Below are 24938 nucleotides of genomic sequence, written 5' to 3' on the forward strand. Positions count from 1 at the left end.
TCAATGCTACAAAGTCAGCCTCCTTTATTTCTGATACTCTGTATTTTAATATACAAGCATAACAATTCTCCACTCTTTGAGTCCATTCCTATCAAGACAATCACATATTTGGTTTAATCCTTTATACAAGTGTAAGCAAACAAACTTTGTGCCTGAAATATTTTCGGGACTGGCACCTTGTGGTAAAGGTGGTATAAGTTCTGATCACTTGCCTTAGTATCCCATAATGTAAAGTGCATATTCTTATGGGTAAGTAAAATGCTATGCATTATGGAAAGGATCACTACCCAGACTGGTTTCGACCTTTATTGAGGTCTCATCAGTGGGAGCCAGATTCAGAGGTGGTGATATTAAGCTGGAAGTAATGGACAAGTCATATTTCCACATGCCAGTTGCCAAAAGGAGTCGCAACTTATTATTAAAATTCTATGGATTAGAGATAAGTTGATGGAAGTTTTTTCATTTGGCTATGCTACCAATTATATATTTGGTTTAATCCTTTTACTTCTCGTAGAAAGGCTTAAACGTTAGTTGCACATGATTAAATAACTTAAGGAATTTACAACGTATACTGGAATATAAATTAAAATAAACTTTAATATATACTCGGCAACGTCACGTTGCCATATTCATGGGAACATAAGGTTCAGACATGTGCATGCAGAAACTAAAAACAGCAAATGAGGTCGAAGCGAGGAAACTACTGTTTTTTCTAAAGTCCTGATGGTGTCAACCCCCCACCCCACAGTGAGCTATGTTAGGAATCAGGTTCACCCTGGAAAAAGAGGAAAACAACAGCCTCCCTTTCCTAGACACACTAGTCACTCACCAGCCTGATGGAAGCTTGGTTTTTTCAGTTTATAGAAACCCCACCCATACAGGCAGGTACATTCACCAAGAATCACCCCCCCCCCCCCCCTTCACAACAATGTGGAGTTATTAAGACTCTATGCAACAGGGCTAAACTAATCTGTTCAAATTACAATGCCCTAACCACTGAACTAAATCACATCCTTAACACTATCTCAGCCAATAGCTACAACCCCCAAAAAATACTAAAACCAGTAAACCACAACCCCTCTTCCCCCTTCACAATAAAGATTACTCTAAATCCATTACCATTCCCTACATCCGGGGAATCTCGGAAAAAATTACCAAAATCCTAAAAAAACATGACCTGACCTTGTTACAGACCATATAGAAAATTGGCATCCCTTATCCGCTTCACTAAAGACCAACCACTTCCCCTAGACCTTCCTGGTGTATATCAGGTCCCTTGCAGCTGTCCTACTTTGGCCAAACAGGCAGGACAGCAAATATCAGAATTTCGGAACAGAAGGACTACATCTGGTTTCACCCGTACAGCCACTCTGGGCTGCAGACCATTCTCTGGATACACGCCACAGAATACGGTGGAAAAAAGCCACAGTAATCCACTGCAGCAAGTATAAATTTGAAAGACTATTCAAAGAATCGGCCTCAGCCCTAAGAAACATGCCAAACCTCAACAATTTGGATGCATGAGACTGTCCCAGATTTGGGAGATGTACATCTTGAGAGCTTCAGCCCTACGGCCAAGAATACCTAATATAGCCCGCTAGGGGGGCACCATCAGAACTTGAGGAAAAACAGTAGTTTCCTCACTTCGACCTCATTTGCTGTTTTTAGTGCCTGCATGCATGTGTCTTAATCTTATGTTCCCATGAAGATGGCAACATGACGTTGTTGAAATATAGGAAGTATATATTAAAGTTTATTTTAATTTATATTCCAGTATACGTTGTGAATTCCTTAAGTTATTTAGTAATCAGGTTTAATCCTTTATCCAAGTGTAAGCAAACAAGGTTTGCGCCTTAAGTATTTTCAGGACTGGGGCAACTTGTGGTAAATGTGGTATAAGTTCTCATCACTTGCTTTAGTATGCATGTACTAAGGTAAGTGCTTTGCATTATCTCCAATAATGCAAAGCACATCTCCTTGCAGATATGTATAATGCTATGCATTAAGGGAAGGATCACTATCCAGACCAGTTTCTCCTTTATTGAGGTCTCGTCAATGGGAGCTAGATCCAGAGGTGGTGATACTAAGGTGGAAGTAATGCAAAAGTCATATCACATATACCAGTTGCCAAAAAGTGTCAACACCTTATTATTAAAATCCTGATTAGAGATAGTTGATGGAAGTTTTTTTTACTTGGATATGCTATCAATTACATATTTGGTGTAATTCTTTATCCAGGTGTAAGCAAACAAAGTTTGTGCCTAAAATGTTTTCAGGACTAGGGCAACTTGTGGTAAAGGTGGTATGTTCTGATCACTTGCCTTAGTATCCCATAATGTAAAGCACATATCCTTATGGGTATGTAAAATGCTATGCATTATGTAAAGGATCACTATTCAGACTGGTTTTGACCTTTGTGAAAAAACTTCCATCAACTATCTCTAATCCAGAGAATTTTAATAATAAGGTGTTGACACCTTTTGGAAACTGGTATATGTGATATGACTTTTGCATTACTTCTGCCTTAGTATCACAACCTCTGGGTCTTTCCATAATGCATAGCATTTTACATACCCACAAGGATATGTGCTTTGCATTATGGGATACTAAGGCAAGTGATCAAAACTTATACCATCTTTACCACGAGTTGCCCCAGTACTGAAAATATTTCAGGCGCAAACTTTGTTTGCTTACACTTGGATAAAGGATTAAACCAAATATGTAATTGGTAGCATAGCCGAGTGAAAAAACTTCCATCATGATAATCAGTCTTTACTCTCTCTCTCTCTCTCTCTCTCTCTGCTATAGTGCACTTCTTTCTTTGTTCTGACCATCATTCATTCTGACCCTGTTTCCCTGATCCTAACTCTGAATTTCATTTATATTCATATGATCCCCACCATTTTGCACTGCATGCATCACTTTGCTCTGCTATAATCACTTCTCCCACCTTTGTATCCATTCTCTTCCCAAACTTCCACAATCTGCTTCTCAACCTTTCTCTTAGTGGTACTAATTTCATGTGGACTCTGTGCACACTTATTAAACAATAATCACTCCAAATGACCAACAGCAAATCCATTCAAATTCATTCCATACATTCACAAATTGAATACTCTGCCTTTACACAATTCAACATTTTGTCATTCAGTATCATTGCTCTCCTTCTCAGTTCGTTGCTGTCATATTTGGCTAACAACTAGTCACTTTCCCAATGACACTATTATTTTTCACTTCTTGCAATAACTTCTTCATATCCCTTTTCACATTCTTTCTCTTAAATATTAATGTCGTTTGTGTCCATCACTACCACTAATTCTGATGCCCATTCCTTCCTCCTATACAAAGCATTGGATATTCATTTTATTGTACTACCTGTGATACATGCCTTGTGCACTTTATCGTTTACCACACCTATAATGATTGAGTTACCATATAAAGCAACCTTATCATCCTTAGATATTTGCTTCTTATTAACTTCCTTTTCATCAGTTATGCTCTTCTTTAAATGTTCAATTTCCTCCTCCATACATTTAAATTGACTTTTTATTTTCATTAACTCTTGCCTCAGCTCTTCCACGTCACTTCTGTTATTACCATCGCATCTGTTATTACTCGCATCCATTTCCTGATTATTTCCAGTAACACCATTCTCATTTTTGGGACATCCTAGCCTTTCATCGCATACTGTAATATTTTATCATTCCATCTAACACTCCATAAATCTTTAATTTTCGGATGCATACATGAAACATTTGTCATATCTTGTCCACTGTGACAAGATCAGGGAAAAACTTGAAGTTGAGACCTTCTGCGCTGCTACCGTACGCTTCTTTGCTGCCACTTCCACCATTTTTGTAACATTAATGAGCACTTCCAGTTACTTCGAGATCTTTACATCAGCGGATGTAAAGATTATAAAAGGATAAAGTTATGAGATGAACACAAAAATAAAAAATGTAGTAAAGATAACCACTCAGCATTATGAAGGTGTGCTGGCCATTTGATGGATTGTCATCAGATAAAGGATAAGAAATCTAGTTAACTAGATAATTAGCTAGTTAACACTTTTTTTTATTCTTTATCTTTCTTTTTTCTTAACACGTTCATTGCCAAGCTGAAAATTGGAATTTCGTGTGGTGGCCAAATTTTTTTTTACTTGATAGGGACGTCCACGCGATAACGCGTGATTGGCCGTTCGGTGAGAACTCGCACCATGCAATATCGCGTGATTGGCAATGAACGTGTTAATCAAGAAAACCAACAAGCATTATGATGGTGCATTAGCTGTTTCGACAGATAGTCAGATAAAGGATAAAAAAAACTAATTAGTTTATTTTCTTATCCTTTATCTGATGATGATCCACCAAAATGGCTAGCACTCTGTCATAATCCTAATTGGTTTTCTGAAATCTATTATTCTTATAAATTTAAATTTGAAATTAATTAATGATCAATTAGCATAAGTCTGGCTGGTAACAAAATGGGTTGCTCCATTTATAAATAATTTTATTTATTTATCTTAAATCTAAGCAGATCCATGAAACCCATGTTTCAGAACATTCCAGTTATGTTTTTTGATATTTATATATTTTTGCTCAAGGAATTCTTAAAGTTGTGAGCATTTTCAAAGATAAATGGATAAACAAGAACAGAAAGAAATTAAGAAATTTTGAAACTTTTAATGACCCTAAAAATAGCAAATACCATTATTGAAAAGAAAATGATAAATTCATAAGTCATATCAGTTCGACCTTTGTTCAGGTCTTGTCAGTGGGAGCTAGACCCAGAGGTGGTGATACTAAGGTGGAAGTAATACAAAAGTCATCACCATAGACCAGAAATGTTATAGGATTGGTGTTTTTAATGATTGTGTAATAGCAAAAAACTAGTATCACGGACATATCTTTAGAAATACTGCCATGTTTTCTGATCACTTCTTAGTAGTCTCAAATATAAAAATATGGCAAAAAAATTAATACAAAGAAGAATTCTTACAAAATAGGAAACTTTTGAAGTATACTTATTGTATGCTGACAAGAAATTGCATTCTTGTTTTAATCTTTTATCCAAGCAAAAGTGAACAAAGTTTGCACATGAAGTATCTTCATGACTATCCTACTTGTTTATAGATGCTGTTGACTTCGTATCAGTTGCCTCAGTATCGTTACCTCAACCTCAGTAATGTTTTTGCATTATGGGAGAGGCTACTACCAAGACTGGTTTTGACCTTTACTGAAATCTCATAAGTGGCAGCCAGCCCTAGCAACATACCAAAGTTAATTCAATCCTTAAGCCACATATTTTCTATATCATCATCATCATACGTATCAAGGATTTAGGCCTAGTATGGCCTGTTCCGGCCTTAGAAGTCATCGTTGAATCGTTTAAGAGGACGTCCTGGTTTTCTTTTTCCTAATGGCTTGTACTTTAAGGCTTGTTTTGGTAATCTTTCTGTTTTCATTCTTTGAACGTGTTCCATCCATCTATGTTTATATTTTTTAATTTTTTCAATTACTGGTTCTTGGTTTAATTCTTTCATAATATCTTCGTTTCTTTTGTGATCAAATAGGGTATACTTTGCAGTTTTTCTCATAAACTTCATTTCTGCTGTTGTTAATCTTTGTTTGTCTTTTTGTTTTATTGTCCAGATTTCGCTTCCATACATTAAGACCGGTAGGGCTAATGTATGGAATGTATGGAATTTTCTATATACAAGTAGCAAAATGGTATATCATTATTACTGTTATTATGTGACACCACCAGGGAGTCCAAAGACTCATCGAGGAAGGGCACCTTCTCTACAACTCTGTCTCCACCACTCAACCCACCAACTACAATGAACTGCAACTACACCAATACCACCTGCAATCCCCACCACTATTAGTATTTTCACAGACAATACAAACATCCATGCCCACAGTGGGATTCGACCCACAGCCTTTTGACTGAAGAGTGAATACGCTAACCACTCGGCCAACCAGGCTGGCATTTTTATATTTATAGTACTTAATAATTATATTATGAAATATTCTTGATCAGGGATAGGTGGTAAGTTTAACCACAATGTTACAAAGTATGTTATACTTGACAAGAAATTATATTTCTTGTTTTATTCTTGCAAAGTTAACAGCCTTTATATGCAAATAGACTGGTTATGAAGATGCTTGAAACACAAGCTTTTTTTTTTTGCTTACACTTGGGTAAAGGATTAAAATAAGAATATAATTACTTGTCAAGTATGCTATACTTTGCAACCATATTTAAAAGCGAAAAAGCTTTCGACAGCTATCTTTGATATGGAATATTTAATTATATACTTACACACCATTTTACTACCTTATGTATTAACATAAGGTATATGTTAATACATATATGACTTAACCTCGGTATATCTTTCTAGCTCCTACTTATGGGTCTTTCACTGAAGTGGTCTTGATCAATGTCCTTCAGTGAGTGCTTGCTCCAGGAGATGAGCAGGTCTTGCTGGCTGTTTGAAGAGGCTAGTAGTTTGGCTCTGTAATCTGCCAGAACTGCTGCTGAATATCCTGGAGTAATCCAGGTCTAGGGTAATGAGTTGGAATGATCATTTTGTCTCACCTATTGAAGTTAGAGTTATCTGACAGATCACCTTGGTTTTTGAAACATTTCCTGTACTTATACAGTGAAAATCAGTCATGGTAGTAACCCTTCCCATAATGTTTTGTATTTCAGGATACTTTGGCAAGCCTGTCTGAAGGCACTATCTTCTATAAACAAGTAGACTTGTCGTGAAGATACTTCTCACACAAACTTTGTTACACTTTGGTAAAGGATTAAAACAAGAATATAATTTTTTATCAAGTATAATATAAAATGTTGAGAATGAATGAAGGTGGGAAATAACTGTTAGCCTTGATTCAGTAGACCTACATAAACTAATTACATGTTTCTAAAAATGCTGAATAAGTATTAGAAAAATTGTATAATTCCAGGTGAACAGTTTAAAACCTGAATTATTTCTTTACTCAATAAAGGAGAATGGAACTGCTGAAAATTATACTGAAATAAGCTTTCTGAAGTTCTGTGTGCATATAAAATTTACAGTAAAATAATTAACAGACCTACAAATATTACTCATGCTTTTTTAATGAAAGAACAAAGTGCATTTGAAATCTGTCTTAAAAAAATTTTAAAACACACCAGAGAATTTTAGTTTAGAGCACATATATCATTTACTCATTCTGCAAAGGCATTTTAACAAGAGCTTTGGCAAATTATTATTACATTACACCTTCAAGAAGTTTAAGCACTCGTTGCAGAAGGACACTCCACACCATGTAATACATGGTGTGGAGTGGCCTTCTGCAATGTTCTGTTCTAATATTTCAAACTTATGAATTAACTTCTGCTTATGACTTAAGTGAGCACATCTGGCTGATGAGAGAGGAAGTTTACAAATTAAGTCAAAATATTTTCTGGATTGTTGTCTTTTATCACATTTTGGTTGTTGATACCAAATATGTATTTTATGTCTGATAATGATGACCTGTGGACTACCTTAACATACCTTGGATGAATACTGTTTATTTCATCAGATGGGAAAAAAAACACAGCTACTATATAGATCTCAGTTTAAATCACAAGACTGTTCCTAGAAGTAGCTCATGTTTTACAAAGCCTTCTGAACTGTAACAGAAATGATGGTGTAATTCTGCATGAAGTTTGGTGCACTACCTTATCTGCACGCCAGTAATAACAACAAAACCTTGCTGTAGAGAGCACTGCTGTTGCCTTGCATGCATGTGACTGTCCTTGTTCTGGAAGCCATTGTTATTCTAGTTTCCATTGAATGTGTATCTTAAAAATGTCTTTGATAATGCTATCTTGACTTGGCAAAATGTCAAGTTAAAAATACTTAATTTAGTTATTAAATTTAGTTATTTCAGTCTGCCTTAGCACAGTTTTAAAGTGACTGTAAATGGCATTCTTTTGATTCATTTTTTGCTTCCCCCCCCCCCCTTCTCCAAGGCACTGCTGCTAATGATTTAATGTAATTTTCTCACAGCAATCAAGTGTTTATTTTTTAATCAATTAAAATTAATTCTCTATTAACACTGGACATTTCTGGAAGCATCACAAATGTGTTCCTTAGCAAGGTGATATGATACACATAGAATAAGATGCTGTCCCATGGACAGCAAAAACGTCCAAACAAGAAGTACTGGAACAAATGGGAAAATCACATGAAATTTTAGGTACCATAAAAAGAAGAAAAACTGCATATCTTGGTCACCTACTTCGTAATGAAAAATATAAGGTACTTCATTTGGTTATAAGAGGGAAGAGAAATGGAGGAAGAGGACAAGGAAGATGAAGAAAATCTTACCTGGCAGACATCAGATGGTGGACTCGCATGAGCTCTGTGGAACTGTTCAGAGTGGCTGAGAATTGCTCAAAATTTTCTAAGGTAGTTGCATCTTCGATAGGAGATGGCATTCAAAGAAGAAGATTGACAGCTTATTATAATTCTTAGATGTCAATATGCATCTTATTCTGCCTGGCTGTTTTCCTGAATCTTACACTGCTGCGTTAGGCACTTCTTACATGCAGTTTTTATTTATTTCACCTAATGAGTATTATTTGTAAATTTCTATTATTTCCTCTTGCTTTTGGTAGCTACACTAAATTTCTTCCCTTTATTTTAATACCTGCATGCTCAACGTTAACATGCAGTACACTTACTTGGAAAAGGGCTTGGGAATGCCAATCAAGAAACTGAATTTAAATTGAACTTTTGGATTTTATCAGAAAAGACTTACATATATGTGTGTTAAGTCACCTCCTCCTTTCTTTCTTTTAACTTTGACCAGGTTTATGAAGCTATAATTGAAGATAAAGGAAAGAACATTGTTTATCTTAGATTATCTAGACAGTGTGTTAAAGATCTTAATCTTAAGCCACATAAAGATCTTCTAGTTGAGGTATGTTTGAGTTTGTGTTTATTTTCTTATTTTGTCTATATATTTCATTTAAATAAATACAGGCAACTCTCACTATAATAAACTCCTCCTATGTGCACTAAATTCAGTTTGCTACAGTGATTTTCCTTAGAAAATCACTGTAGCAAACTTCCCAGTACAACAAATTGTTCCTCTGATCTCTAAACGTTTTTATAGTGAGAATTGATTACATTGTTAATTAAAAGTAATTAATAAATAGCTTTTGCAGGAGCAAAACCATAATTACAGGAAGTTGTTATTTATTTAGATTATTTCATGAATATAAACATCAAACGAAATTTTGAAGCACTGTTTCATCTAATTGAAATAATTTCTTGTTTTAGTAGTACTCTAATGGATAAATTACTTAGACATCCCATCTGTTTCTTTGTTATCTAGCTTCTTGTTCTTTGCCATGGAGTCAAGTAGAAACCATTTCTGCTTAAATGTTTTTCTTTTTCTCTTCATTCTACACATGAGAGGTAGAAAAACCTATGGCATATTAGTGCTATGTGTAAGGAGTCTATGAAAGTTGGGAAAGAAGGAACTTTTTAGCATTTTTCTTGAAAGCTGAAGATTATAGTTGTTGGAGAACAATTTCATGAAAAGGTATACTTCTGTGGAACACCTCATGAGAAGTGTTCTGTGGAAATACCTATTGAAAAGACTGCTGAAACACATCATCATCTGTGAACATTTAGTATCTGCATGGATAAAAGCAGCATCATGAGCAGAACAGAATGCCTACGTTTTGGATGTTGATGTAATGAAGCTATTGATGTAATGTGATGTGTTTGTGCCAGGAAAGGCTAGAAGAAAATGTCTTTCCAAGAAGAGAAAGAGAGAGATCTGTTCAAGGTATACATTTTTGGTCGTTTTTATAGATAGAAATACACTTTTATTAATACAGACCAGTATTTTACAAATAAAAATTTATTAAAACCTACCAGTTTCGCCAGCAAACTGTCTGGCTTTTTCAAGGTATTACGGAGATATGAAAGTAAATGCAAATTAAAAGGAACATAAAAAACGTTGTAAACCAAACTAGTATCTATGGTTACACGTTTCGCGTGACAGAGATGGCTTATTGTTCTTATTCATTATCACGCATGCGCGTTTGTTGTAGACTTGCAATGTGATTACTGGCCAGCTGCAGTTCAGATTGACTGAGAGAGAGGATCAAGTTTTTCCACGAACTGTTGAGAATTATACCCTGATTTCTGTTGAGGTTTCCGCCGGTTATTAGTACTATTGTGGCTTCCTTAAAAACACGATGCCTGTAGTCGTCATCGAGATATGGCATGGAGCTGTTTTGCCAATCTATCGTGTGGTTAGACGTGCAGAAATGATGTGCTAAGCCGGAAGAAATGCTTCTGTTGTGGTTTACGTCACCAACATGTTCTTTTTGTCTAATTTCTAAACTTCGTGAAGTTTGTCCAATGTAGGCAAGACCACAGGAGCAGGGAATGTAATATACTCCTGGATATTTGTAGAAAGGAACTTTATCTTTTGGAGATCCTAAAACTTGTCTGATGTTGGTGGTTGGTTTGAAGACCACTCTGATGTTGTTGGCTCTTAGTATTCTTGCTATTTGATAAGAAATTGACTTGATGAAAGGTATCACTACAGTAGAAACGTGCTGACGGTGGGATTCTTCTTGTCTGGGGTTGTCATTGTATAGATATTTTTTGATCATATTTTTAGGGTATCCATTTTGTGATAATGTGTTGGCTATTAGTGAGAGTTCATTCTGTGTATCCTCCTCTTCTGATATAAACTTTTTGGCTCTATGTTTCAACATGTGGATAATACTCAGTTTGTGTGACTTGTGATGGTTTGAAGTATAGTGAAGATATCTTCTAGTATCTGTGGGCTTTCTGTAAATGGATAATTTGACACTGTTAGGTTATTTTTTTATCAAAATATCTAAAAAATGTAGTTGGTTGTTGTTTTCTACTTCCAGAGTGAATTTTATCTTGCTATGTATTGAGTTGATTTTATCCACAAACGATTTAAGGTTGTCTAAGCTGTCTTGCCATATGATGAATATATCATCCACATATCTCCACCATGTAGATGGTTTCGGAGAGATTGCAGAGAGAATTTCTTTTTCAAGTTTTTCCATGAAAAGGTCTGCACAAGATGGTGATAGTGGGCTTCCCATTGCTAGGCCTTCTAATTGTTGGTATATGGTGTTGTTAACTTTGAAGAAATTAGATTGAAGGCAGTGTCTAAACATCTGTGTGATGTCTAGAGGAAAGAGGTCTTGGATGATGTTTATTACCTCGTCTACTGGAACATTGGTAAAAAGGGATACAACATCTAGGCTGGCTAGCATGTCAGTTGGTGCAATCGTAATGGCTTGGAGTTTATTTACAAAATGTTGACTATTCTTGATATAGGATTCTGATGATCGTATTTTATTATTTAATAAGTGTGCAAGATGTTTTGCCAAAAAGTAGGTTGGTGATGATCTTCCATCATCACCAACATCATCATCATCAAATGCAGAAAAGCCAAACTTTTGAACCACTTAACGTTCCTTAAACGTTGCAGGGAATTCTCCATAATTCCTAAGTTCCTTATAATCAGAGGTCATATCAACTCTATATCAGCTAAAAAAATTTATCTTCGCACTTCATTAGCGCTTGTTAGAGAAAGGATACAACACACGAGATACGAACTTAATAAAAGTGATAGTAATTGCCACAAGTTATTTGATGAAATTTCCAACAACGTAGAATACACCATATGGAATCAACTAGACCAAATGATACAACGCAATTACGAAAAAACTTTCAAACTTTATAAGGATAAACAAATTAGGAAATTCAACGAACTTTACAAGAAAAAATATCGGACACAAAACAATCTCCTGGATGACAAAGTGATTTTCAATTTGTCAAATCATAACCTCACAAGAAATGAATCTGATATTCTAAAAAAAGGTTTTAATTTCGCGATTACACCCAAAAACATTCCTAAAATGGATTTTATGTGTGGAATTGAAAAAGGCCTATATCCACTACCAAAAAACGTTGCAGACACTATTAGATTCAAAAGTACAATAATCCTAGCCAAAGCAAAACAACCTGTTCTCAACATGTCTCCTTATGAAAGAAAGGCAATTCTCAACTTGAAGAAAAATAAAGATATCATTATTACAAAAGCTGATAAAGGAAATTCTACAGTTATCCTCAACTCTAAAGATTATTATGATAAGTTAAACGTATTACTATCAGACACCTCAACTTATAAAATCCTAGACAGAGACCCCACAATTAAAAATCATAATGAAACAAACCAACTAATCAGAAATTGTAACAGTTGGCCAGAAGAAGTGAAGAGAACACTAAAATCCTCACATCCTATCACCCCAAGACTATATGGAACACCTAAAATACATAAACAGGATATACCTCTCTGTCCAATAGTTGATGGAAGATCATCACCAACCTACTTTTTGGCAAAACATCTTGCACACTTATTAAATAATAAAATACGATCATCAGAATCCTATATCAAGAATAGTCAACATTTTGTAAATAAACTCCAAGCCATTACGATTGCACCAACTGACATGCTAGCCAGCCTAGATGTTGTATCCCTTTTTACCAATGTTCCAGTAGACGAGGTAATAAACATCATCCAAGACCTCTTTCCTCTAGACATCACACAGATGTTTAGACACTGCCTTCAATCTAATTTCTTCAAAGTTAACAACACCATATACCAACAATTAGAAGGCCTAGCAATGGGAAGCCCACTATCACCATCTTGTGCAGACCTTTTCATGGAAAAACTTGAAAAAGAAATTCTCTCTGCAATCTCTCCGAAACCATCTACATGGTGGAGATATGTGGATGATATATTCATCATATGGCAAGACAGCTTAGACAACCTTAAATCGTTTGTGGATAAAATCAACTCAATACATAGCAAGATAAAATTCACTCTGGAAGTAGAAAACAACAACCAACTACATTTTTTAGATATTTTGATAAAAAAACAACCTAACAGTGTCAAATTATCCATTTACAGAAATCCCACAGATACTAGAAGATATCTTCACTATACTTCAAACCATCACAAGTCACACAAACTGAGTATTATCCACATGTTGAAACATAGAGCCAAAAAGTTTATATCAGAAGAGGAGGATACACAGAATGAACTCTCACTAATAGCCAACACATTATCACAAAATGGATACCCTCAAAACATCATCAAAAAATATCTATACAATGACAACCCCAGACAAGAAGAATCCCACCATCAGCACGTTTCTACTGTAGTGATACCTTTCATCAAGTCAATTTCTTATCAAATAGCAAGAATACTAAGAGCCAACAACATCAGAGTGGTCTTCAAACCAACCACCAACATCAGACAAGTTTTAGGATCTCCAAAAGATAAAGTTCCTTTCTACAAATATCCAGGAGTATATTACATTCCCTGCTCCTGTGGTCTTGCCTACATTGGACAAACTTCACGAAGTTTAGAAATTAGACAAAAAGAACATGTTGGTGACGTAAACCACAACAGAAGCATTTCTTCCGGCTTAGCACATCATTTCTGCACGTCTAACCACACGATAGATTGGCAAAACAGCTCCATGCCATATCTCGATGACGACTACAGGCATCGTGTTTTTAAGGAAGCCACAATAGTACTAATAACCGGCGGAAACCTCAACAGAAATCAGGGTATAATTCTCAACAGTTCGTGGAAAAACTTGATCCTCTCTCTCAGTCAATCTGAACTGCAGCTGGCCAGTAATCACATTGCAAGTCTACAACAAACGCGCATGCGTGATAATGAATAAGAACAATAAGCCATCTCTGTCACGCGAAACGTGTAACCATAGATACTAGTTTGGTTTACAACGTTTTTTATGTTCCTTTTAATTTGCATTTACTTTCATATCTCCGTAATACCTTGAAAAAGCCAGACAGTTTGCTGGCGAAACTGGTAGGTTTTAATAAATGTTTATTTGTAAAATACTGGTCTGTATTAATAAAAGTGTATTTCTAGAGAGATCTGTTATTGTTTGGTGATTTACATATTATTGAAGGTAAGGGAAACTAGTTTAAGTTAGTTTTTGCACGAAAGAAGGCAAGACCTCATTCTAGTGACATTGAAAGTGACCAGGCTATCATTGCCCCACTGAAGAACATTATGTTGATCAGTGTTTAAGAAATTGATTGTTTGCACAAAAGGTGCTCTCGTGCACGTAGCAAGCATTCCTGCTGCAAAAGGATATTTTCCTGGTTGGAGGAAATGCCACCTAGTCCTTTTGTTTCCCAGTGAAATGCCACCACCTGAATTATTGAAGGCTTGCAGTGGCATAAGCCATGTTTGGTCTCCAGAGCAGGGATTCTGGTTTCTGTTTCTCTCCACCTTTTCTGTGCAATGAGAGTGATACCCTTTGATCCCATGCCATATGTACTTAGAGATCCATAACTTACTCCATTTCATCAATTAAAACAGTGGTTATGCATGTTAACTGCCAGATAGTGCATTGGCCCAAACCTGTTAATGAGGCAGGAGGCTTTCCTATCAACTGGTACATAATCCCACTGCCATATACTCTTCCAGGTCATGCCTAGAGAGGGAGAGTCTAAGTAGGGGTATGTTGAGGCCACATTATGGTAAGAAGACTGGTCACTCTCTGTATGGATATAATCTCCAAGAGTATTCTCACTGCATATCCTTCAAACTAATGATGAACCTTACAAACAATGACAGTGACACTTGCAACAGAAAATAAATCTCCTTCATAAACTGATTGCAATAAAAAATACACAACATAACCAATCACTACAAACAAACCATGTTAGAATCTCCTCATAAATTCTCAGTTTCAAATTCGCTTCACTACCATCCATAGCATTAATACCAACATAAATGACATTTGCTATCACTTACAGTCATCCAGACTATACCTCCTACTCTTGACAGAAACCCAAGTAGCGTCTATATCTACCTCCAATCTCGAAATTACATACTACACAATTCCTTTTGCGACACGGGTAGCACCTGTGTCTTTGTAAGATCAAACATTTCATGCCAGAGTGGCTAATCTAGAATCCACTGCTTTCGATCTCCTCTAGCCCAAGGTTTCCTTGCCTCATCTAGTAATATTCATTTTCTACATTTACCATTCTCCAAACTCCAATAACTACTTAGACGTCTTCACATTGCTCTCCATGATACTTGATCATCTGCAATCAAGTAATCCAAACAGCGAAGTCATCTTCCTAAGCGACCTCAATGTCCATAATTCCAACTGATTCCTCTTTTGCAACATCAACAACCAAGCTGGATGATTGCCATATACAATAACCTAATGCAAACTGCTCATCTATCGGTACGAATTCCTGACAATTCTCTTGACACACCCAGCACTGTGCATCTCTTTTTAACTAATTCTCTCTCCAAATACACTGTAGATGTCACGTCCCCTCTTGGCAACTCAGACCATAATCTTGAACAAGTCTCCTCTCTCAGAATGCCCTCTCTCAATCCACTTCCAACCTCACATCCTCTGGCACAGCAAAGGTACCAAATGGAATGACCTTTGGAACTTCTAATCCTCTTTTCCCATGGCAGACTACTGCTTCAACTCATCCAACCCTAACACCTGCTCTGAACAAGTTAGAAATTATCCTTACAGGCATTAAAGCCTTCACCCCCCCACTGGGAATCCTCGCACACTTTCCAAGCCCTGGTTTACCAAAAAGTGTGGCAAAGCAATGGAAAGGTTTGCCAAAACTTTGCTAACTCTTGACGTTTTCAGATCTTTTGATCATTTCTAGTGTCAAGGCCTGCTAAACTGCTAACTGCCATCCTTTGGTCTACCCTCAGCCACCTCTGTAATTGGATTTCTAGCTTCCTCTCTGGTTGTTCATGTGTGTCATGGGTGACGGCTCCTTGAGGAGACATCAGCCATGATATACAGGAGTACTTCAAGGCTGTGTACTGTCATCTACCTTCTTTCTCTCTCTCTCTCTCTCTCTTGTACATAAGTGACCGGCTCCCCCCATCACTAATCCCAATCACTAATCCTATCCACAGTTTTGCAGACAATAGTGCTCTTAATTTATCCCATTCATTTGACAAACGACACACTGCACAGATATCTCAAGAATCAAGATCATCCATTACTGGTGCCTTAAACACTGATCTACGTACTACTATCCTTCAATGGGGTGAAGACAAACTGGTCACGTTCAGTGCCTCCCAAACACAGTCCTGCCTCTTCTCTCACAGAAGAAATCTCAGTACATATTCTCTTATTCTCAGTAATATACATATCACCAGACAAGATCAAATCTCTCTGCTTGGACTAATATTTACCTCCGACCTCTCCTGACATGAACACATCACAACAATAATTTCCTCAGCATCCAAAATAACTAGACATTCTTTTTCTTTCAAGATGCTATTTTACACTCAACCAACTCTTAATAATATACAAATCCCAAATCCATCCATGTTTACAATACTACTTGCATATTTGGCATGGAACACCTAAAACTTCTCAAAAAATTGTTGATGTCCAGAAGAGAGCAATTTCATCTCATAGATGATCCCTCTTTACAGATTCACACTCTCTATTTCAGCTCTGTGTCTATTCTGTAGGTACTTAAATGGTCATTGCTCCAAACTGGCAACCATCATTCCTCCACTTTCTGTTGCACTTATTAATACAAGAGCAGCATCTGCCTGGCACCCCTTTATTGTGCATCTGCAAACGTACCGAACCTGCTTTTCTTCTTCCTCTTTTATTCCATTTACCTGTGTCCTCTGGAACAACTTATCATAAGAAGTATTTCCAGTCAGCTGCAACCTACAACTCTTCAAAAAATGGCAATAAACTTCTATTTGACTCCTCACATGCATCTCAGACATCACTGATGTGCTTATAGGTCCTTCAACCTCTCATATATGGGATCAATATAAAAAGGGGGGGGGGAAGCTTGGCATGTTTGAGCACTGTATGGTTTGTTGAATGCAGATGGGATTATTGGTCATTGAGAAAGTCATTAATGTATAAGAGTAAGAGAATAAGTGATAGAATAGAGCACTGAGACACTAATGCATTTGGTGGAGAAGCTCAACTAGAGGAAGCCAATGCAGGAATGCCTCAGGGCTCTGTTCTATCACCTGTCCTCTTCCTGTACATAGGCAGAGAATCTTGAAGACAAGAAACCCACTATAACATGCATTCATAATTTACCTTCCACCCTCAGTAACATACAAGGTCGGAGGGCAGTGACGGTTGATAATTTACTACGGAAGCATCAATGACAGACATGACCTGGAAATGTCAATTGCAACATTGTGTTTCTCCAAACCTTCCCATGACACGTCCAGTGACTGATGCAAGCTAACAGCTGGTGGACCTCTAGGTGGAGGAGAAGTTGACTGTCGACCTCCATTATTTAGGAGGTCAACATCATTAACTGAAATGATGGCGATCAGTCAGTAGTTTGGTGGCAGACTTTGATCTTCTTGTTTATGAAATACATTGGATATATGCTTGCCTTCATGGATCAATTTAGGTGCCTTTTGGGATAAAGAGATTTTTTGTTTTTCTAAGTTATTTAAGATCCTTTTTTTTTTTTTTTTTGCTGAAAAACCAAAAGACACATATGGGCACATTGTTTCTGGTATGTTAGGAGGATGGTTTGCCTTTTCATCTGTGCAGGAATCAGGTGAGAAGAATGTATCAGATCTAACATCTTTCTTTGCAAGGGACCAGAAGGTATGACTGCCATTTGACAGCAGTCAGAGTCTCTGCTGTTAACTCTTTCAAAGTCAGATTTGGATTTCCTGATAGTTGTTTTGCATGCTTCAATATAGGCTGAGTATGAAGCTGAAATTCTTGTTATAAGTCACCTGCAGTGTGCTGAATTTTTTTTCTTGAACTGCCTTTGTACAACTGTTGAGAAATAATTGTTTGAAATTGTGTGTGTGTGAGAGAGAGAGAGAGATTGGATAGAGTGGGTAATGAAGACCTTCATGTTGGTAAGAATAATTTCTGTGACTCACTCAAAGCAGCAGTTTGGATCAGAAGTGGAAACAGTAAGTAGCCTGATCTCAAAAAAGAGAAGTTCCAGGGGTTTGTCTCACTTGGCAACCTTATGGTGTCACATAACAGGAGAATGGAAGTAGGTTGGGGATTGTGTGAGAGGAAAAACTGCATGAGATTATTGTCTGGGTCAAAGAGAAGAGAGCTGACCTCTATTATATACAGGTGTCCCCTCCCACTTTATTTGCTGGGTTAGAGACCAGAGCAGAGGCGAAAACTGGAAATCGGCCAAAAGCAGAACCAGAACCTAGCCTTTATTTAGCTTATAAATGCATTTTGGCCACCAAAAAACATAAAAAATGTGCTATCACTTGTGAATGTGTGTGAAAGCTAAATAATGCACAAGGTTATACAAAAGTACAGTAAAATCAATTTGGTATGGACTATCATAGCATTTTCAATTTCCTCAAACACTTCAGCTTTATTCTTAACAATTGTACCAACTGTTCTGCAAGCTACCCCTAGCTTGCAGCCTATTATCAGTTATGCACATGCCTTAAGTCATTTGAGAGAAGAAGTGTGTGGAAGATCTGCAAGACGTGGTGAAAGAGTGAACCATATGGCGAGTATAAGGATCATGGTTATATTTGAAAGGGGGTGAAATAGCAGAGTGGCAAAATACAGGGAACTGCTGTATCTGGAAAGAGAACTGGTTAAGAAAAACAGTCTTCTCTCCGAGGTTTTGTGTTGGTAGATGTATCATTGACAGATCATTGCGTATAGCAGATACTTAAGCAACTCTTCCATCTCAGTTCAGTATAATTGAAAAGGGGAAGCTAGCTGTCCATTTCAGTCACCTAGGAAGCTGACCTCTATTTGGTATAGTTTAGTATTTCAGAAGTCAAGTTTGGGGGATAAGAGGTCAGAGAGGTTTTTAGAATTTCGAGATGGTAAATACAGAGATTGAATGTTACTTACTAAATGGGACAAGGGAACCTTAATTCACATGAAGTCAGAAGCAAAGGATTCTAAATTTGGCATCCTCTGTTAAGCACTGTCGGATCTCACAAAAGCTCAAGTGCCATCCTTGTGGGGAAAGGAATCATACATAATTTCATTGAATATCAGTAGATGCTGTATGGTCACCCTGCACCTTGGTGATGTGTCCACATAAATTCTCACCTGATGGTCCGTCCCATTGTGTGATTTTTTTCAGACATACCCTCTCTGAAGACCATTCACTCCAAATGCACCATGCATCCATCCCATTGTGTGCTTACCACTTCTCCTTTTTCCTAGTACTCTAACCTCAGTTACTGTTTAGAGAGGTCATCTTTCCATTCTTTCTGTATGTTCGAAGTATTTCAGCTTTGTTCTGTCAGTACCCTTAAGGCTGCATGTTGGTCTTTCATAGACCTATTAATTTTTCTGCCTTTCAGTTTATAAGATCCCCAATGATCTCTTTAACATCACATATCAAAAGCGGCTATCATGTTCCAACGAGACTTCTTTAATTTCAGATTTTCATGTCGATAGGTAGCTACTGAAAAAAACCACTGCATCTATAGAATCCTCAACTTTGATCCTGTAGTGATAGAGAGCTTACTTTCCAGACTTCAGATAATTCTCTGATTTTTGTGCTGGCCATTGCTAATCTTTTACTAATCAGAAGCTCTGGTGTCTTCTGAATAGCAATTCTTCACATTGATATTTCATACATATTTCTTCATTAAGTTATGCTTATTTCTCAAGTCTTCTCTGTCTTCACTTCCTTTAGTAACCATTATATTTTTTTTACCAGGGTGGAGTCTGTCCTCTGTCCTTGCTGATCTCATTTACTTTCCTGTCATTATAAAGGAGTATTGTATCATCGGTATATCTCAGATTGCTGAGCCATCCACCACCTAATTCTAATTCCTATCTTCTTCATTTCATCCCATGCTACACGTGTCCTAAGCATAGATACTGAACAAGTGAAAAAGTAGGCATGCTTGCCTGTATGAAGCCAATCAGTTAATCCAACACCCGTTCTTGCCATGGCTTTTTCCTCAGCATAAAAAAATTAGCTAACAACATGATAATATGTTGAGAAAAACCCATCACTTTTATAAACCAGATAAAGGTTCCTCCCTGACAGGAGGAACCTTTATCTGGTCTCTTTTGACCAAAGATGAGTTAGCTGGTCTCGTACAGAGGTGGGGTTTTTTTTTTTCCTCTAGGAAACTCAGGTTTTTCATCCCTCAAAATAGGCAAGCCAGTCATAAATACTTACTGTAGGGCAAGGAAGGCAACAGGAAACACCTGGTTCTATAATCATTATTCTCTATTAAAGGTAGCATATTGCTATCCTATCAACCAACCATAAGGTTGAGGAAATAAACAACGAGCATTATTATCAATTCAGAAAGAAACTATGTAACATCCCTTTCAAATGTTAAAAATAATTTCGTGTACCAACATTAATTTATTCTTGATATCCAGAATATTCTGAAATGGACCAGCATGACTCAAGCAGGGGGGAGGTGGGGGGGTATTATTTAAAAAAAAAAAAAACTAATTTTCTGATGTCGTTGAAAAAAATATGCATTTTCATTGGCAAAAACAAACCTGCTTTATCTTATGAAGAATCTATTTAAGAAACTTTGAAAGAATTAATCAATTTCTATAAAAGAAAAAAAAATATATATGAATTGCAAACTTAGGTGCATATACCTGCATGCAGTTACCCATATGCTAGTGCTGATGATGGCAATTTGATTGTGATAAAATACTAAAAATGATAATTCAGCTTTATTACTTGCTATATGATGTCATCATCTTCTTCCTCAAAATATAGTGGGCATGCCAAAATCGCCAAATCTTTGATGCAAAATTTTCTCATGTGCCAACCGAAATTTTGGGGCAACATATTATTATTTGGTGTGTTTTAAGTATTGGGAAGACCTTTTCAAATAATCACACTAGAATGGTAAAATCAAAGAATATTGTAAGAGTGATTATTGTAAATTATGTAAGATTGAATCAATGTAAAAATTAGTGACGGAATTTTTACTCAAGTCCTTCTACTCTGTTGATAGTGTGAATATTTTTTTATTTGCATTTAAGTGTAATTCTAGCTGCCATATAAAGCCGCACAATTTAAAGATGCAATTTTAACATCAGCAAGAGCAAATAATAATTCTGAATTTTTTTTTTTATAAAGATCAGTCAGACATAAATTTTTTCAAGTGTTTCCAATATATTGCAGTGCTCAATCTCATAATCGTTTTACTTGACTAAAGCACAATAAAATAAAATAAAAGATATAATTTTATTACTTCTTAATCCTTTACTATTAATACATAAACATTACAGATAAATTGTTATTTTACCTACGTAATATATTAAAAGAAATTAATCTTTAACATTTTTAGCAGAAAACATCAAATCAAAACTAGAGAAAGAAAAATAGTGGACATTTTATTTATTTAGCATCAATGAGACTTCTGCTGTTACTACATCACTAATGAAAGACAATTTATATCAGGTTTATATTTTGTAACCTGTAGAGATATGCATGCGCTACTAATTCATATGTAAGGTACTCCTGTTAAGAGAATTAACAAAGTTCATCACTGAGAACAATGATTCACAAGAATATGTATATCCAAAAATAGATAATAATGCTGTTATCTATTTTTAATATTATAATGCAAGGGTTTATAAACATACAAAAGTTTCGGGAATAGCATTCCAAGTTCTTAGATAATATATAATCTATTAAAAAGAAAGAAGTGCTTTTCTGCACTTCTCTCTGTTACTCCCGTCTCTAATCGCTCCTTTTCAATATTTTCCAAGTCAACTCTGAGATCAACAAATTTCTGCATCCAAATTGAGCTACTTTGAAAATTAATCAACTGCATTTCAAAATCATCCATATTTATCCACGAAAACATCTCCAAGTTTATTTGAAGATATTTTCGTGTCCTGTAGTTTGAGGTTCAAGTTATTTCAATGTTCGCAAAAATCTGCAAAAAACATTAGTTTACAAACCCACACGATGTCATACATTTCTTTATAACACATTTGTTGATTAGTCAAAAAGAGATTTATCTCATCCAGGCATTCAACAAATCGTTTCTGAACAAGACCTCGACTAAGCCAACAAACATTGTTGTACACTGAATCCACCTCATTCGATAGATTCTGAAATTGTCTTTTATTCAAAGCAGGTGCAGAAATGTAATTAACTACCTTGGTTACTGTTTGCATCACTTCTTGAAGTTCCTTTAGGCCAGCGTTTGCACATAAATTCTCCTCATGTAGGATGCAATGAAAAACCTATCAGTGGATGACCACCATATTTTGCAAACAGATTTACAAATCCTGCTTTCTTACCAATCATGCTGGGCGCACCAACTGTTGTGACGGATACCACTTTTTAAATATCAATTTGCCGAATAGATAATTCGTTCATAACTGCTTTACATATTTCAACCCCAATGATATGCTCAGGTAGTATTACAAGGTAAATCCTCTCCTTGCATGCTTCGTCATCTCTACAAAATCGAGCGAAGATTGCCAGTCTAGCTGATGTAATGTCTGTGCTCTCATCAACACAAATAGAAAAGAACTTACATGAAGCCAAACTTTTGTTAATTGTTCTGCTGTATTCCTTTCCAACTTGAGTATCCTATCCTTAATTGTTTTTCTACTCACAGACAATTCTTTAATCCGCTGAATAATTTTTACCTTTTCTGAAAGATTGTCAAAATGGAAAGGAGCACATTCTAGCCATGCTTCTTTAATACTCCCCATCACTGAGTGGTTTTCCATGTTCGCCAACAACTTTTGAAAACCTCAAAACTAGCAGCAACTAAGTTGGAACTAGGTCTACCTGAAATAAATTTCATCAACATATCGGACTGTTTTTTTTTTTTTTTTTTTGTCTTGTTCAGTTCATGAGAAATTAACTCTCTCTGTTCTTACTCACTTTTATTACTTAATTTCTTATGAGCAGTTTCAAAATGTTTCTTTATATAAGAAGTCTTACAAACAACTGATTTGGAACATAAAATGCATAATGCTTTATTATCTTTCTTAATCATGCAAAATTTTTCAGTTCAGCATTCTTTAAATTGTCTAATTTCATTTGAATGTCTGTTTCTTTGCTGGTGGTTGTGACATTGTGCTCGATCTCTAAAGAGCAGGTAGCAAATATATATATATATAATTGAATAATTATTAAATAATTGCTTTCTTCATGCAACTTTTAACTTTAATGAAAATCAGATTATGGGGTGTAAAAATGTGACCAGAGACATATAGACACTGACAAAAATTATAATTTGGATTTGGAAAATCTCATCATAATCACTCTCTGCATATACCAACCAAGTTTAAGCAAACCAAAAATTAGTACAATTATAAGCCGACCTATGCAAATGAAAGAGAAGGGTACGCATGCAATCTAATCACGTGCAGATAACACTTCATAACCCTGAATATTGATAATACATTTCACATAGCTTTAAAAATAACTTACCGAATTTACTCGAATATAACTCGCACTCCTGATTTCACTTTATAGAAAAAAGAAATTGAAAAGTTTTGCGTATACCTCGCACAGAAAAAAAAAAAGAAGTTTAAACACGTTTCAGGGCGATAGTAACTCACTTCCCATGGTAAACTACACGCCTTCTGCAGTAGCCAATAGTGACTGCAGACAGAAGTAAAAACAGGTCGTTTTCTTCTATCACTGAATAAGGTACAGAGACATTTGCAGTCTGTGTAATATATTTCTCAACAAATAGTGCAATTAGAGACAACTGGGATAAAAATGGCACTAACTAATGAATCGCATGTTCCTTTCCCACAGAAACTATGCCATTTAAACTCAAGCAAAACCTAGGGATCCCATACATCCCGGGACAGTCCTGGTTTTATTACTTCTGTCCTGGCATCCCTATGTGTTTAGTTCGGGACGCTAAATGTCCTGGATTTTTTAGAGTATAAAAATATTAATATAATTACAGCTATTATAACCTGTTTTTGTTTAGGAGTGTCCCTTATTTTAATACATTGGCTAACATTACTCAAAAAAGGGTTATATATATATATTTTTTTAGGGCATTATGGGTGAGTATAGAAGGCAATTATGGCAGAATAAAAGAGGTGGAAAAATTTTGTACATACCTTGTTTTTGGTTCTATGATGCTTTCCAATTCCAAGATCCTACTGAAGGTTGTTTATAAATGGGGGTTGGGACATGGGGGTGTGTTTTGATGTGGGAAATAAGTTTGGAAACCCGGGTTACTATTAAAATAATATATATATAAATATATATATATATATATTATTTTGTTTAGGGTCGCATTTTTTGTGGGGGGGGGGGGGAATGAAGGGGAAGGGTATCCTTATGTGGAAACTGGGACAGGGGTTAACGGGGTGTGGACCGTTTCGGTCGTCGTCTGACCATCATCGGAACCTTGTCAGAATGAGTGTAGGGCTATGTCAAGGCTGCAAGTTGCATCTGCCAAATTAGGGCATTTGTGGTCGCTATACATGGCCAGAAGCGTGGCTTAATTTGTAAGTTCTGGATCATCCAACATTCGGAAATTAGGTAGGGGCAGTGGATGTTGATAGAATTTTCATCGCATTTTATGGCAATAGTTTTCGGATATTCTAAGCATTGTCTTGTTTGTCTATGATTATGGCCTTGTCGATTTGGGGGATACGTTTTAGTTCAACGGCGTGAGCTGCAATTTCTGTCTTCCCTGTACTCATTGTTTTTTTTTTTGTTTTTTTTGATGTTGCGATGTTTTTTTGTGTTCAGATATTCCGGAATGGGAATATTGCAATCCCCGAAGTGCTCTTTTAGTCTAGTCCATAAAGACCTAATTGTAGAGCCAGTGTAGGTGATGTCACAGTCTTTTTGACAA

The 24938-nt window shown here is 36.2% G+C and overlaps 1 protein-coding gene across 3 annotated transcripts in view; it reads left to right on the forward strand.

Annotated features, from left to right (window-relative positions):
• The window catches only part of Helz (Helicase with zinc finger), a 492230-nt gene that overhangs the window by 271555 nt on the left and 195737 nt on the right, over positions 1 to 24938 (forward strand). For all 3 annotated transcript variants that reach the window (XM_090397541.1, XM_090397543.1, XM_090397542.1), the window contains one exon: positions 8853 to 8963. In XM_090397541.1, coding sequence (XP_090253667.1) covers positions 8853 to 8963 — 111 coding nt within the window. The remainder of the gene's footprint in view (positions 1 to 8852; positions 8964 to 24938) is intronic.

Source organism: Typopeltis vanoorti, chromosome 9 (genome assembly GCF_054136105.1).
Source record: "Typopeltis vanoorti isolate ZY-2024b chromosome 9, IOZ_Tvanoo_1.0, whole genome shotgun sequence".
NCBI classification, from domain to species: Eukaryota; Metazoa; Arthropoda; class Arachnida; order Uropygi; family Thelyphonidae; genus Typopeltis; species Typopeltis vanoorti.